This window comes from Copadichromis virginalis, linkage group LG12 (genome assembly GCF_057382275.1).
Source record: "Copadichromis virginalis isolate Kocher_CV1m ecotype Utaka linkage group LG12, C_Virginalis_male_GT1.1, whole genome shotgun sequence".
NCBI classification, from domain to species: Eukaryota; Metazoa; Chordata; class Actinopteri; order Cichliformes; family Cichlidae; genus Copadichromis; species Copadichromis virginalis.
Genome location: NC_140629.1, coordinates 28,162,273 through 28,176,963, shown reverse-complemented (window position 1 = coordinate 28,176,963; position 14,691 = coordinate 28,162,273). Strand labels below are relative to the sequence as shown.

Sequence of the window (14,691 nt, the reverse complement as noted above, 5' to 3'; positions counted from 1 at the left end):
CGGATGTCACTGTGGCTGGCATCATCCACAGTGACACCTGGGCGGAGCATGTGCAGTGGGTGGCCACGGTCCTGGAGTCCCTGAGGCACGTGTGGCTCACGGCCAGAAGAAGTGTACGGTTGGACGGAGGGAGGTACAGTATTTGGGGTACCGCTTGGGAGGCGGGCCGGTGCGCCCTCAGGTGTAAAAAACAGCAGCCATTGCATGCTTGCTACAGCACAGTTGAAAAGGAGTGCTTGGTAATCTGCTGGGTGGTTGACTCTCTTCATTTTTACCTCCTGAGCTGCCCTTTCATCCTCTGTTCGGATCACGCTCCGCTACAGTGGCTCCATCACATGCAGGATGCCAACGCCCGAATCACCTGTTGGTGTCTGACCTTACAGCCTTTTAAGTTACAGGTGATCCATAGACTGGGGGCGCAGATGGTCGTGAAGTAAAATGTCTTGGTCGAAACATCTGATATATTCTCTATGTTCTGTTGTGAATGAAATATGGGTTCATGAGATTTGGAAATGATTGCATTCGTTTTTTTATTTACATGTTAAACAGCATTCCGCGTTTTTTTTTTGAGTTGTCTTTGTTTTTGCTGCTACGATTGGCTATTCGCCTTCCCTGATCCCTGTGTAATACTACCCATCATTCTACAAAAGGGTTTTTAAATTTATGCATAATGAATATTTTAACCCCTGTTGGAGTGCAATGCCCATATATTATGCTTAAGCAAATGAATTTATTTTTGCTGAACTGTTTTCCAGCTTTGCCTTTATCCCTCAAGTGATTGGCATTGGTATGAAACCTTTCAGTGAGACGTGAGGAAAAGTAAAATGAAGGTAAATATTTGTTGTGGTGAGCTGGGTAATATTCAGTTCTGTTTATTTGTGCGAGATGGAAACAAATGGCTTTTTCTGAAGAGTGACAGCCTAAACAGTTGGCACAAACTTAAAAAAAACAAAAAACAAACAAAAACAAAAAACTGGCTTTATCCTGAAAAAGTTGAAATGCATTTATATTCAGATGGATTAACTCTAACTTTTCCGTGCAATGTTTCTCTTACAATTGGTAAAAACCCCCAACAAAACAAATGAGTCAAACAGGAAAAAGCAAATGCTCACCCACTCTTTCTTTCTAGCATTATTCTAATATCTGGGATTGAGCACTCGCTGAATTTGTCCATCAGCTTTAGCAGTGTGCAACCACTTTCCACAGTGGAAGATTGTTGTGACTGAATTGGCTGTGTTGGTCACCTCAATACACTCTAAATACCACCCACTGTTGGGTCTAGTGCCGTCGTGCTCCACTTTGACCCTCAGCAATTCCCCAAGGTCCAGCATCTCCAGAACGAAGCGGTCTGTCCGCCCTCGCTCGAAAAGGTTGCGAAACTTCTGTCGTAGGTGACGCTTGCCTGAGTCACCATTGACGCCATACATGGTGATAAAAACATTTGCGTCTGTGCCGGCCGCTTTGACGTCCCCGGTGATGACGATGATTTCATACTTGACAGGGACCAGGTTGCGGACTTTGCTTGCAAAGCTCTCGATGGATTTATAGCACTCGAATGTCTGGAACTGGTCTTTTTTGGCTGCCAGGGGAATTTGTGCATCACAGTGGAAGAAATACCTAACCACAAGAGGATGCATTGATTCAGCACCATCAGTTTTATATAACATAATGCATGTTGTGAGAGTCTACTCACTTGTTTCCCAGCTCCTTTTCTGTCACCACCACCTCCATAACATGCCAGAAAGCCTCATTCTTCACCTTCTTGCCGTCTTTTGTGATGTGGCCAACGCAGATGCTAGCGATTTCCCCCACGTGCTTCGACGAGAACTCAAACGTGTCAGTGGCACCGCTGTGGAAGGGTGCAAGAGAAGTTTGTGTAGGGTTTTGATTTTAAACTGTTAAATTTTGTGGTCTGCCTGAGAGGTTCTGTTTCACCTCATGGGATTATCTCTCCTGAGAGTAAAGAGAAAATGAAGCTACAAGATAAAAGGGGGTAGAAAAAAATGTGTAAAAGAGGGCGATTATGTAAGACCACATTAGAGGGTTTTACCATGAGTCGTGAACCCTGGACTCTCTGAAGACCTACCTTAAGAACTTCTTTTTCTTATTCTCCAGAACAAACTCCTTGGAACGGGCTTTCCTTCCTTCCAGCAGGATCCAGACATTTTCCGTTGTGGAGGCGTCATCTGCGTTAGCAGTTGTTGTGGCAATTTCATATTCTGTGGCCATGCACAGAGACACAAATTGCTGCATTATTTTACAAGTGACAAATGGTTGTAATTTACTGCAAGTGATTCATCTCAGATAATTACACAACCCATGATTATGCCTACAGACTCTCAGGATTACTAACTTGTTTTGTCACTGAGGTCTACAAAATCATTGTTGGCACAAGCCAGTTCCCTCATAATCTGCCCGTCATCTTCGTTTTTTGCCAACCAGCGGTCACAGGGGAACCTGAAGGTGTTGTCCAGGGCCTCATCTTTCACATCAAGGTACTCCAGGTGCCATCCAGGAGCAGGGCCTGTTTACAGTAAGAGCAACAGTCAATGGTGAATTTATTCCATCTGTGCACAAATGTTATCTCAACCACTGATCTAAATTTTCCTGTTCCATTGTTTAACAAAAAAAAGGTAAAGTATATATAGTATAAAGTTTCTTGAGATGACTACTATTGTGAACAGGTACTTTATAAATAAAATAGATTTGAAGTAAACAAGCTAACATTAACACTGTGCTGTACATCCACTCTTGCAGTATCTAAGCAAGATTCTGTTATTCCATCTTCCAAGTATCCTTGTAAGACATTTTGTCAGCTTTTTTAGTCAAAAAGTTGAAAATAAAAAAAAGTACTTTGCTTCAATTCATTGCTTATACACAGCTCTTTTAAGGCCCTGCTGTGGCATTTCAATTGGGTTGATATACAGTGGCTTGCAAAAGTATTCGGCCCCCTTGAACTTTCCCACATTTTGTCACATTACAGCCACAAACATGAATCAATTTTATTGGAATTCCACGTGAAAGACCGATATAAAGTGGTGTACACGTGAGAAGTGGAATGAAAATCATACATGATTCCAAACATTTTTTACAAATAAATAACTGCAAAGTGGGGTGTGCGTAATTATTCAGCCCCCTGAGTCAATACTTTGTAGAACCACTGTTGAGGAGTACTTGTGGTGAGGGCTAGTTCTTTTAGGTTCAGCAGCTAACAAGATGGTGTATCGGTCAGGATACAGGAAGGAGGACAACAGGCTTCCACTTTGCTGGATTGTCACCGCCAGCTGTTTTATTGCCACCTAGATGCTCAGTGTTGCCAGCAGTTTCCAATCATGAACTTAACACTCGGAGCATCACGTGAAGGATGGCAACCAGGAACACAGCTTACGAGGTAACAGAACTAACACAGAAAAATCTCCTCTTCTCGAGTAGCATCGCGATACCCCCAACTTCTGCCTACGTCATTTCCTACGACTCCACCCCACACAATATTGCAGAACAGACATAAAATCCCAGAGCCTTTTATACAGCCGCCCCCAAATGTGGTTACACATTTGCTCCCCGAAAAAAGGCTCCCTAATCAGTTGAGGGAGGCGACTTGCTATTCTGCTTAGTATCGCTGTCTTCCGATGGCACGGCAGGTAAAACTACCAACCGAGCAACTGGTCTGGTGTAAACACGTCCATTAACGTTCACATCAGCAGATCGGACAAGTCCATCATCACTACGATGAACCTTAATCACATGGCCTATTGGCCACAAGGCTCGAGGCAGCTGTGGATCTGCAACCATAATAACTGCCTTTTCCAGAAGTTCAGGAGGAGTTGACTGCCACTTCTGCCTTGCCTGTAAGCCAGGCAAGTATTCCCTGATGAATCTTGCCCAGAACTGATCAGCAAGAATCTGTGAGTGCCTCCAACGTCGCCGACTGAGGTTCTCTGTCTCAGAGTAGACCACCTGGGGTAGTGATCCATCAGGCCGCCCCATGAGGAGACTATTGGGTGTCACAGGGTCCACATCGGCTACGTCGGTGGAAACGTAGCCTAAGGGCTTTGCGTTAAGGATCAATTCAACCTCAAGCAGAACTGTACGGAGTACCTCCTCGTGAAGAGGTTGGGAACCCACACAGGTGCGCAGAGCTGTCTTCACTGAACGGATTTCCCTCTCCCATACACCTCCGAAATGTGGGGCTGCCGGGGGGTTGAACTGGAATCTGATCTTCTGACGGGCGAGCCTCCCTTGCAATGTCTCTGACATGTTGGCAAAGGCTTCTCTGAGTTCTCGTTCTCCCCCTTTGAAATTGGTCCCACAGTCAGACCATAACTCTGCCGGTGTCCCTCTTCTGGCTATGAATCGCCTCAGGGCCATGAGGAACGCATCCGCGTCTAAGCTACTTAGGAGATCAAGATGTACCGCCCTCGTCGTCATACACTTGAAAATGATTCCCCAGCGTTTCTCATGACGTCTTCCTACCTTCACAAACATAGGCCCGAAACAGTCAACACCGGTTGAGTAAAAGGCTGGTTTGTACAGTCTAAGCCGAGCAGCTGGAAGGTCAGCCATCTTGGGAACAGAGGGTTGTGCCCTCCAACGCTGACACTCAGGACAGGTTCGCTGGTGCTTGCGAATTGCCTCTCTTCCACGCAGTATCCAGTAAGACCTCCGCAGCTCCGCGAAGACCCGTTCGGGGCCTGGATGATGCAGATCAACATCATATTTCTTGATAAGCAGGCGTGTGAAAGGGTGTGAAGGATCCAAGACAATCGGATGCAATATAGGTCCGTCCAGACCTTCTAGGCGTCGCAACCGACCCCCTACTCTGATGAGGCCGGCTGAGGTATCCAGTTCAGGTGCCAGGGTAAGCAAGCGGCTTCTGGATGAGACAGGTTTTCTTTCTGAAAGCAATCTGCACTCCTCGGGAAATGACTCCTGTTGAGCCTGCCGGAGGATGGCCTGTTCAGCATTCTGATAGTCCTCGGCACTAGATGGCGCAGTCGAGAGTGCCTGACCACAAAGCTCTTTAACAGTAACATCCAAGAGCTCCTGCCAAGTCTTGCACGCCATTCCATCCTGACAGGTAGGTGTGGAGGTGATAGAGGTTCCACAGAAGACTGTTTTCCGGAGCTCAAGTTCGTCATTACTGGGCTCGGAGCTCGGATTCTCTGGCCATGTGTCAGGACTGTTGAGCAGAAAGGGGGGTCCATTCGACCACCGATTAGGCACTTTGAGCTCGGCCAGAGCCTTCCCTCTCGTCAGGTCATCCGCTGGGTTACTCTCTGAGTCTATGTAGCGCCAGGTACAGTGTTCCGTCAACTCCTGTATCTCAGCTACCCTGGCTCCTACAAAAACCTTGTAGCGGCAGGACTGTGAGCTCAACCAGGTAAGAACAGTGGTCGAATCAGACCACAGGACTGTTCTTTCAATCGCTGAGGTGAGTTCCTTATTCAGGGTACTGGCCAGCTGCGCTGCCAGCAAAGCTCCACAGAGCTCGAGGCGGGGAATAGAGAGAGCTCGTTTGGGGGCTACCCGGGAGCGAGCTAGGATGAAGGTGAGGTGAACTTGCCCATCCTGTTCTACAGTCCTCATATAGGACACCGCTCCATAAGCTTTCTCAGAAGCATCCCCAAAAATGTGCACCTCACGAATGGCCCCCTTTAAGTTAGCACTGGCAGGAACATAGGCACGTGGGAAGGTAAGGTGAGGTAAGAACTGAAGCTCCACCTCCCAGTCAGACCAAGCTTGCAGGAGGGTGGAGGGAAGATTCGAGTCGTCCCAACCATGCTTCTTATCCCATAACTGCCTGAGAAGGAGCTTGGCCCGAGTGGTGAAGGGTAACAGATAGCCCAAAGGGTCGTACTGTGAGGCTAGGACTCTATAGATGTTTCTGAGGGTTGGCACCTCATAGGACACGGGCCTGTGCTTATAACCCAAGGAGTCGGTATTCCAGTCCCAGCTGAGCCCGAGCGTGGTCTCTAGCGGGTTGGATTTGTCCTCGGCTAGCCACAGATCCAGACTCTGTGATCTAGCTTCTGGAGGCAAATGGCTCAGGACACTTGGATCATTACAAGCCCACTGACGTAGCTCGAAGCCAGCTGATTTCAGCAACTCTCTTAGCCGATCCACCAGATCTCTCGCTTCTTCCGGTGAGCCAACACTCTGTAGGCAGTTGTCTACGTAGAAACACCTCTCGATGGAGAATCTCAGGCTGTCGTCAGGCTGTGTGTGCTCCATCACGTGATGCTGCAGGGCGAAGGTGGCGCAGCAGGGGCTTGAAGTTGTCCCAAATGGCAGGACCTGCCACTCGAAGATTTTAGGGGGTTCATCCACCTTTAAGTCCCGCCAAAGGAACTTCAACAGGGGCCGGTCTTCAGGGAGGAGCAGTACCTGATGGAACATCCCCTTGATGTCTCCACTCACAGCTATGGGGTGTTCACGAAACCTGACCAGCACCCCCAGCAGGGAAGCTCCAAGAGTAGGGCCAGGCAACAGGAACTGGTTCAGGGACTGTCCAAGGTATTTATGGGAACAGTTAAACACCAGGCGATTCTTCCCGTTATGACTGACAAGATGATGCGGTATGTACCAGTTCTCCTTGGGCGAAGTCTCATGCGTAACTTCCTTCACGGCTCCTGATTGGATCAGCTTCTGCATTTCTGCCCTGTAGGCATCAGCCCGACTGGGATCCTTTAACAGGCGCCTTTCTGTGCTTCGAAGCATGGGCATGACTGATTCCTTTGGTGCATTCAGTGGCGGCATCTGTGGGTGACGGAGTAGAGGTGTAGCATACCTGAAGACTCCATCGACCATCCTGCGAGTTGTTCTTGCCTCGAGCAGGGCCACAGCCTGCTGATCCTGTTTCGACCGAGTGACCTCTTTCTCGGATCGGTAAGGCACCACGTCCACCTGCCAGAGCCGCTCCACATGTTTGAGCAACTCGTCTGATTGGGCGGATGTATACAGGGATAGGACAGGCTGGGTCTGCCGCCCCATGAAAAGACTTGGCCCTTGAAGGGTCCAGCCAAGCCGGGTGTGGACTGCTGCTGGGCCTCCAGGGCCGAGGCGGACTGGTTCTATGGGGGTGATCAGGTGTGGCTGGTCTGAACCAATGAGAAGCAGAGGCTTGGCTTCCTTCAGGGCAGGGACCGGGATCCCATGCAGGTATTTGTACTTCCTTCTCAGCTGGTCGATAGGATAAGTATGGTGAGCTAAGTTGAGACGATCAGCTGTAAACGCTCCATCAATCTTGTAGTAGGATCCGGGGTTGGTAGCAGCAGAGACGCTGAAGGATACGGTATGTCCATGAAGCATCTGAATATCTTGGCGGACGGTTCGTAATGGCAGGTCCTCCGGGGTGCCTGCCAGACCAAGAGTCTTTGCAGCAGCAGGGAGCAGCATGGTCCTCTCTGAACCGTCATCAAGTATAGCATAGGTGTCTAGAGTCCGCTCTCCATGGCTCAAAAGCACAGGTACAATCTTCAGCATGACACGATTGCCAGCCCCATGGCGATCAAGGTAGAGTGAGCCCGAAGCCGAACTGGTTAGGCAGCTTTCCTCCTTTGCAGCCATGCCAGCGTTGTTTCCTTCTGTCCTGGCATTTACCTCGTGAAGAGCCAGCAGATGTTTACCCTGGCAGCGGCTGCAGGGTTTCTTTAGTGTGCACTGAGCAGCTAAATGAGTTCGGGCACAGCGCCAGCATCGTTTGTTGACCTGTATCCAGTCCTTTATTTCCTCTTTGGAGAGCTTGGCTACATCATCACATTGGCTGAAATAGTGTTCTGTGCTCTCACAGTAGGCACAGTAGGCTTTGTTCTTAACCTTCCCTCTAGCTCGACTCTCCTTCACTGGTGAAAAAGTGTGTTCTGATGGCCCCTTTAGGTTATGTAGGACTGTCACGGTTTGTCGGCCTGGACGGGCCTCAGCCTTTACACTGGTCCTTTCTCTACTGCTTCTTACACCTGCTTGGCCGTCAAATCCTTGACACCAGGACTCCTGACGAAGCCATGCAGATAGGTCGTACAGAGTGTAGGTGCTCCCGGGCTGTTTAAACTGGTGTCGACGAAAATCAGCTCTCTGTTCGGCAGGAAGCTTACTTATTAGTCGGGCAACGTGGGACCCACAGTTCAACTCCGCTTCTCCTTCCAGTCCTAATGTTTGTAACAGCCCAACTAGTGACTGCACCTGAAGGGAGAACCTTTGGAAGGCTACTGTGTCACCTCGCCTTATTTCAGGACCATCCAGGACACTTGCTATCTTTCTCAAGGCGAGCTGATGAGGTTGTCCAAATTTGTCGTGGAGGGCTGCCATGGTGTCAGTATAAGGCTTGGGTGAGTTCAGGTAAGCATCGGCAATAAGTCGAGCTTCATCTAGTTTGAGGTGGTCCACAAGTATCTGATACTTGAAGAGCTCCGTAGCATTAGGAGGGAGTAGGTTCTCTAAAGCCATGCGGAGCCTAGCAAACTCAGAGGGATCAGAATGAATGAACCTTGGAATGGTTGGTTTGGGCCCCCTGTACACTAGCTCAGCCGAAAGAGGAGCAGATGGGTTGCTGCCGTGCCCACTGGTTACTCCAGTGACAAGAGAGGGGGAACTGGCTGGAACAGGCTTGGTTGGGAGCAAACCTGTCTTACTTGGTGCCCAGCAGGGGGGTGGCACAGAGTGTTGTGGAGGGGCATGAAACGTGTTTCCATCCTTAACCACAGGGTCCTGATATAGGGTGCAGCGATGACTAGGCAGCGAAGGCTCACCAGCGAAATATGGTGTGCGGGGTAGAGGGTGGTACTGTACACCATCATCGGAGTATTGTTCGTCAACCTTCATTTGGGAGAATCCCGTGTGCAACTCTTCCATCGGTTCAGGCCATGGCGGTGGATCAGGCCACACCTCCTCATCCTCCTCCTGTGGCATTGTCTCAGGGGTGGTGTATACCTCTCCTGAACCGCGCTTGGGGGGATGATTGGTGCTAGGCTGTGAGGCAGTCAGGTGAGCCATATCCTTCCTCAGCAGGTGAGCCACTTCAATCAGCTCTCTGAGGTCACTCTTTGCTTCCTTCAGTTCTCTGAGGCCCTCCTGTAAAACTTGCTGTGATTGGAGTAGCTGCTCTCTTTCGGCCTGCAAGGCTCTGAATTCTGTATGAAATGTGTGTATTGAAGACCCTAGCAAATTAGAAGTTGCAAATTCAGGTGAGAGGCTCCTATTAAGGTCCACATCTTGTTCACTTCTTCCCAGTGGAGGGGGTGTATTGTAATAGGCCCCATCCCTGTCGCTGTAGAGGGGTGGCGTATGACTATACTGAGGCTGAACTCTGTCGCTTCTTGTGTGAGGCTGTGGGGTATCCCACTGCAGCATTTCCCTAAAGAGGTGGCCTGTATAGTTAACATCAAAGTCCTCAAACCGGCTTGGTCGACGTGTATGGCGTTTAGGCCTTGCATCAGGACATGTCGCTCCATCTGGCTCCATTTTGATAGCTGCTATCCGGCTCGAAGGACCAATGTTGAGGAGTACTTGTGGTGAGGGCTAGTTCTTTTAGGTTCAGCAGCTAACAAGATGGTGTATCGGTCAGGATACAGGAAGGAGGACAACAGGCTTCCACTTTGCTGGATTGTCACCGCCAGCTGTTTTATTGCCACCTAGATGCTCAGTGTTGCCAGCAGTTTCCAATCATGAACTTAACACTCGGAGCATCACGTGAAGGATGGCAACCAGGAACACAGCTTACGAGGTAACAGAACTAACACAGAAAAATCTCCTCTTCTCGAGTAGCATCGCGATACCCCCAACTTCTGCCTACGTCATTTCCTACGACTCCACCCCACACAATATTGCAGAACAGACATAAAATCCCAGAGCCTTTTATACAACCACCTTTTGCTGGAATTACAGCTGCCAGTCTGGGGTATGTCTCTACCAGCTTTGCACATGTAGAGATTCTACAAAACAGCTCCAGCTCAGTCAGATTAGATGGACACCGTTTGTGAACAGCAGTTTTCAGATCTTGCCACAGATTCTTGATTGGATTTCGATCTGGACTTTGACTGGGCCATTCTAACACATGGATATGTTTTGTTTTTAAACCATTCCATTGTTGCCCTGGCTTTATGTTCAGGGTCGTTGTCCTGCTGGAAGGTGAACCTCCGCCCCAGTCTCAAGTCTTTTGCAGACTCCAAGAGGTTTTCTTCCAAGATTGTCCTGTTTTGGCTCCATCCATCTTCCCATCAACTCTGACCAGCTTCCCTGTCCCTGCTGAAGAGAAGCACCCCCAGAGCCTGATGCTGCCACCACCATATTTGACAGTGGGGATTGTGTGTTCAGAGTGATGTGCAGTGTTAGTTTTTTGCCACACATAGCATTTTGCATTTTGGCCACAAAGTTCCATTTTGGTCTCATCTGACCAGAGCACCTTCTTCCACATGTTTGCTGTGTCCCCCACATGGCTTGTGGCAAACTGCAAATGGGACTTCTTATGGTTTTCTGTTAACAATGGCTTTCTTCTTGCCACTCTTCCATAAAGGCCAACTGTGTGCAGTGCATGACTAACAGCTGTCCTATGAACAGATTTTCCCACCTGAGCTGTAGATCTCTGCAGCTCGTCCAGAGTCACCATGGGCCTCTTGGCTGCATTTCTGATCAGCGCTCTCCTTGTTCGGCCTGTGAGTTTAGGTGGACGGCCTTGTCTCGATAGGTTTACAGTTGTGCCATACTTCTTCCATTTCTGAATGATTTCTTGAACAGTGCTCCGTGGGATGTTCAAGGCTTGCGAAATCTTTTTGAGCCTGCTTTAAATTTCTCAATAACCTTAACCCTGACCTGTCTGGTGTGTTCTTTGGACTTCATGGTGTTGTTGCTCCCAGTATTCTCTTAGAAAACCTCTGAGGCCGTCACAGATTACTCCAAACTGCTAAAACTTTCCTTCCTTTCTTATGTGCTTACTTATGACTGTAGTTCTCCTTGTCTCCTTACCTTTGTTGTCATGCCACACTCTGACTTTTGACAGTTCGCCCAGACTGAGCATGTCAGGAAATCTGAACACGTCCTTCATTTTTCGCTCAAACTTGTTTCTGTTGGTGCTCTCTTTCAGAGGCAGCGTCCCTGTGTCTCCATACTCCCCAAACACAATCAGAAACACGTTGGCATCAGTGCCAGCACCTAGAATATTGCAAAGATCAGAGAACAGAACTCCAATAAACTTTAACTTATGAGAAAATCTATTAGTAGTTGTAAACATGCTTGTTAAAGTTAAGCACTCAGTGTCTTATTTAACACTTAAAAAATATGTAAAATACTCATAGAAGTTCAACAAACGTAAAATTTGGGGAAGAAATTTGTGCAGTTAAAGAGGGCTCTGGGATGATTAGAAAAAACCCCCAACTTTGAATATTGATATTTATTTATTTATTTTTTTAAACTTTATTCCAAGCAGACAAATTAAGTTAAAATTGACTGATACAGTTTCTTTAACCTGGTCAACTTTCTAAATATATGTGGAAACATTCTGTGACCCACCTGCAACGTCACTAGTCTGGACTTGGATGATGTAAGTTGTTTTTTCTACCATCTCCTCGTCATCCACCATAGCCGCCAGCTCACACACCTTTGTCCTCTTGGGCCCTTTGGTCTTGGACAGCCAGTTCTCGTAGGTGAACAGGTACTCTTCCTCTGTGGTCAGGTTTCTCATCAGGATCTAACATTTTAAATCAGACGATGACCTCACAATTCGCATTAAACAAATGTCCACATGTGAAATCTACTATTTAGCTGCAGCAGAGGAGGAGGAAATTGACTGTGATTTTGGAATAAATGCATTAATGTATATTTGTGGCTTGAAAAATGTTAAACAATCCACAAATACACTAAAGTTAACCTAGCATTCATCTGTTTCCACTGCAAAAGAATCTGATTAATTAACGGTATTTGCGAAGGCTGAAAAAAGAAATTGCTTCATTATTAAATTAGCAAATTAAAAGATTGTGGTTTAAAAATCACAAGAGTTATTGTTTTAATTACAGCTTAGAGACAGCGCCATCCACTGCAAGGATATACCAAACACGCAAGTGAAATTTACTAACTTGTGAAAACTGTTCAGTGTTCCACCTCATTTCATTACCTGAATAGGAACATTTATATAATTTCACAAATACTGTACAATCATTACTTACTTCATTAGGTACATCTGTTCAACCGGTTAATAATGCAAATATTTAATTAGTAAGTCAGACAGCTGCAGCTCAATGCCTTTAAGTGTGTAGACATAGTCCAGATGACCTCCTAAAGTTAAAACTGAACATCAGAATGTGGAAGAAAAGTTATTTAAGTAACTGACCGTGGCATGGTTGTTGGTGCCAGATGGGCTGGTCTGAGTATTTCAGAAACTGTTGATTTTCCCACATAACCATCTTTAGGGTTTATAGTAGTGATGTGCGATACCACTGATTTCCTTTCCGATCCGATACCAATTAATATTCAGGGTGGTATCGACGATACTGATCCGATACCGATAGTTTGATCTCAAGTTATAGCATCATAATGATTACAGGACATCAGATTTCTTGTTCTTATCACTTAATAATGCAGATGAGTTCATCATATAGAAATAGAAAAACTGAAGTTGTGCGCTATTTGAACACCTTGCCTGCCTGCATCACTAAAGGACTCCGTGAGAGTCTCGCCCTAGCAGCACCTGTCCCTCTCCTCCTCTTCAGTTCGCTTCAACATACGCTCGTCATATTCTGTGATATGATTTGCTCTGAGGTGTTTGACAAGGTTAGTGATGTTGCCACAACCATACATGCCAACCCTCCCGATGTTTCCAGGAGAATCCTGAATTTCAGTGCCCCTTCCAAAAATCTCCTGGAGCCACCATTCTCCCGAATTTCTCCCGATTTTCCACCCGGACAACAAAATTGAAAAACCATGTCGCAGAATTCATAGCGCGGCGCGGCCCAGCCTATTCCAGTTTCCAGATACTTAGTTTTAATATTACTCTTATTTCTCTTTCTGGGTCGCAAAAAAACTTTTAACATATTTTCAGGTGAGAATGTAGCTGTGTAAACTTCAAATATCTGAGCCAACCGACACATCGTCTTCAAACCCCCGCGGTCGTTAAACATGATATATAAGTCACTTTGATAACTTAAAAATGTTATTGTTTGGCTTTTTCAGTGTTTTATTTGTTCGCGAGTAAATCGGTTTGGCTGAGAATAAAGTTATTAGATTAGATTAAATTAAATTTAACTTTATTAATCCCTCGAGAGGGTTCCTCCGGGGTTTTCACACAGCTGAATAAACGTCAAACAGAAAACTGTTTAAACAGAAGTGTGAGACGGTCGAGAGTTTAAGTCAGCGCCCTGTTATATTTTAGATAGCAAGGAGCAGAGTCTCAGGTGGAAGCAGCCTCTGAATTTGGACACCCCCGCTGTTTCCGGGCCGGCCAATAATAACGGTGACATTTAACGTATTTTATCCGATAAATAAACACTGTAAACTTTATTTATCAACCCCCCAACAGCCTTTTTGAATGTCTCCCTAATTCTGAGGTCTCAAGGTTGGCAAGTATGGCCACAACACCTCACTTTTTGCCACATGTATCGCAAACCACGTCTTGGCTGTTTGTGGATGTAAAATACGTCCGCAAATTACTCCAATTACGCTCAGCCATTGTTGTGAGTGCACACGCCAGCGGCTGCGAGACATTTATACAGCCGTATTTCGCACATGACTATGAAAGGCGGAAGAGGAAGTAGTGCCTTTGAATGTAGACAATCCGAATGTTATAGTTTCTTTCCACTGTGTTGCTGTTAATGATAAACTACAAATTTACTCTAAACTACTAAAATATCGATATTTTAATGTGAGAATCGATTCTAGAACATAAATGATTGGTATCGGAGGAATCGATATTTCAGGATCGATCTGCACATCACTAGTTTATAGAGGACGGACAGAAAAAGATAAAATATCCAGTGATCTGATTGTTCTCTGTGCAGTGAAAATGCCTTTTGATGCCAGAGAAAGACTGCATTGAGCTGATAGGGAGCCAACAGTGACTCAAAAAAACCACACCTTGCAACCAAGGTATGCAGAAAAACATCTCTGAAAGCACAAAATATCAAATGCTGCAGCAGATCACACTGAGTGCCACTCCTGTTTGCTAAGAGCAGGAACCTGAGGCTACAATACACATGGGATCAACAGAACAGAAGATTGGAAAAATGTTGTCTGGTCTGATGAGTTCTTGATTTCTGCTGCAACATTCAGATAGTAGTGTCTGAATCTGTTGCAAACAACATGAAAACATGGATCCATCCTGCTTGCATCAACAGTTCAGGCTGCTAGTGGTGGTTTAATGATGTGGGGGATATTTTCTTGGCATGCTTTGGGCCCCTTAGTACCAACTGAGCATTATTGAAATGCCACAGCCTACCTGAGAATTGATGCTGATCATTTCCATCCCTTTATGGCCACGGTGTACCCATCTTCTGATGGTTGCTTTCAAAAGGATGACACACCATATCACAAAGCTCAAGTAATCTCAAACTGATTGCTTGAATATGAAAATGAGCTCACTGTTCTCAAATGGCCTCTACAGTCACCAGATCTCAATCAAGCAGAGCACCTTTGGGATTTGGCTCAACGGGGGATTTGTATCATGGTTGTGGGGCCAACAAATCTGCAGCAAGTGTTTGACGGTATCATGTC

General features: G+C 46.6%; 1 protein-coding gene across 1 annotated transcript in view; it reads right to left on the bottom strand.

The window, feature by feature from the left end:
- Positions 1-851: 851 nt before the first annotated feature.
- The window catches only part of loxhd1b (lipoxygenase homology PLAT domains 1b), a 39,729-nt gene continuing 25,889 nt past the window's right edge, over positions 852-14,691 (bottom strand). Inside the window, 6 exon segments of the mRNA XM_085474237.1 lie at positions 852-1,617; positions 1,694-1,849; positions 2,087-2,219; positions 2,354-2,524; positions 10,957-11,142; positions 11,500-11,677. Coding sequence (XP_085330363.1) covers positions 1,137-1,617; positions 1,694-1,849; positions 2,087-2,219; positions 2,354-2,524; positions 10,957-11,142; positions 11,500-11,677 — 1,305 coding nt within the window. The 3' untranslated portion in view covers positions 852-1,136.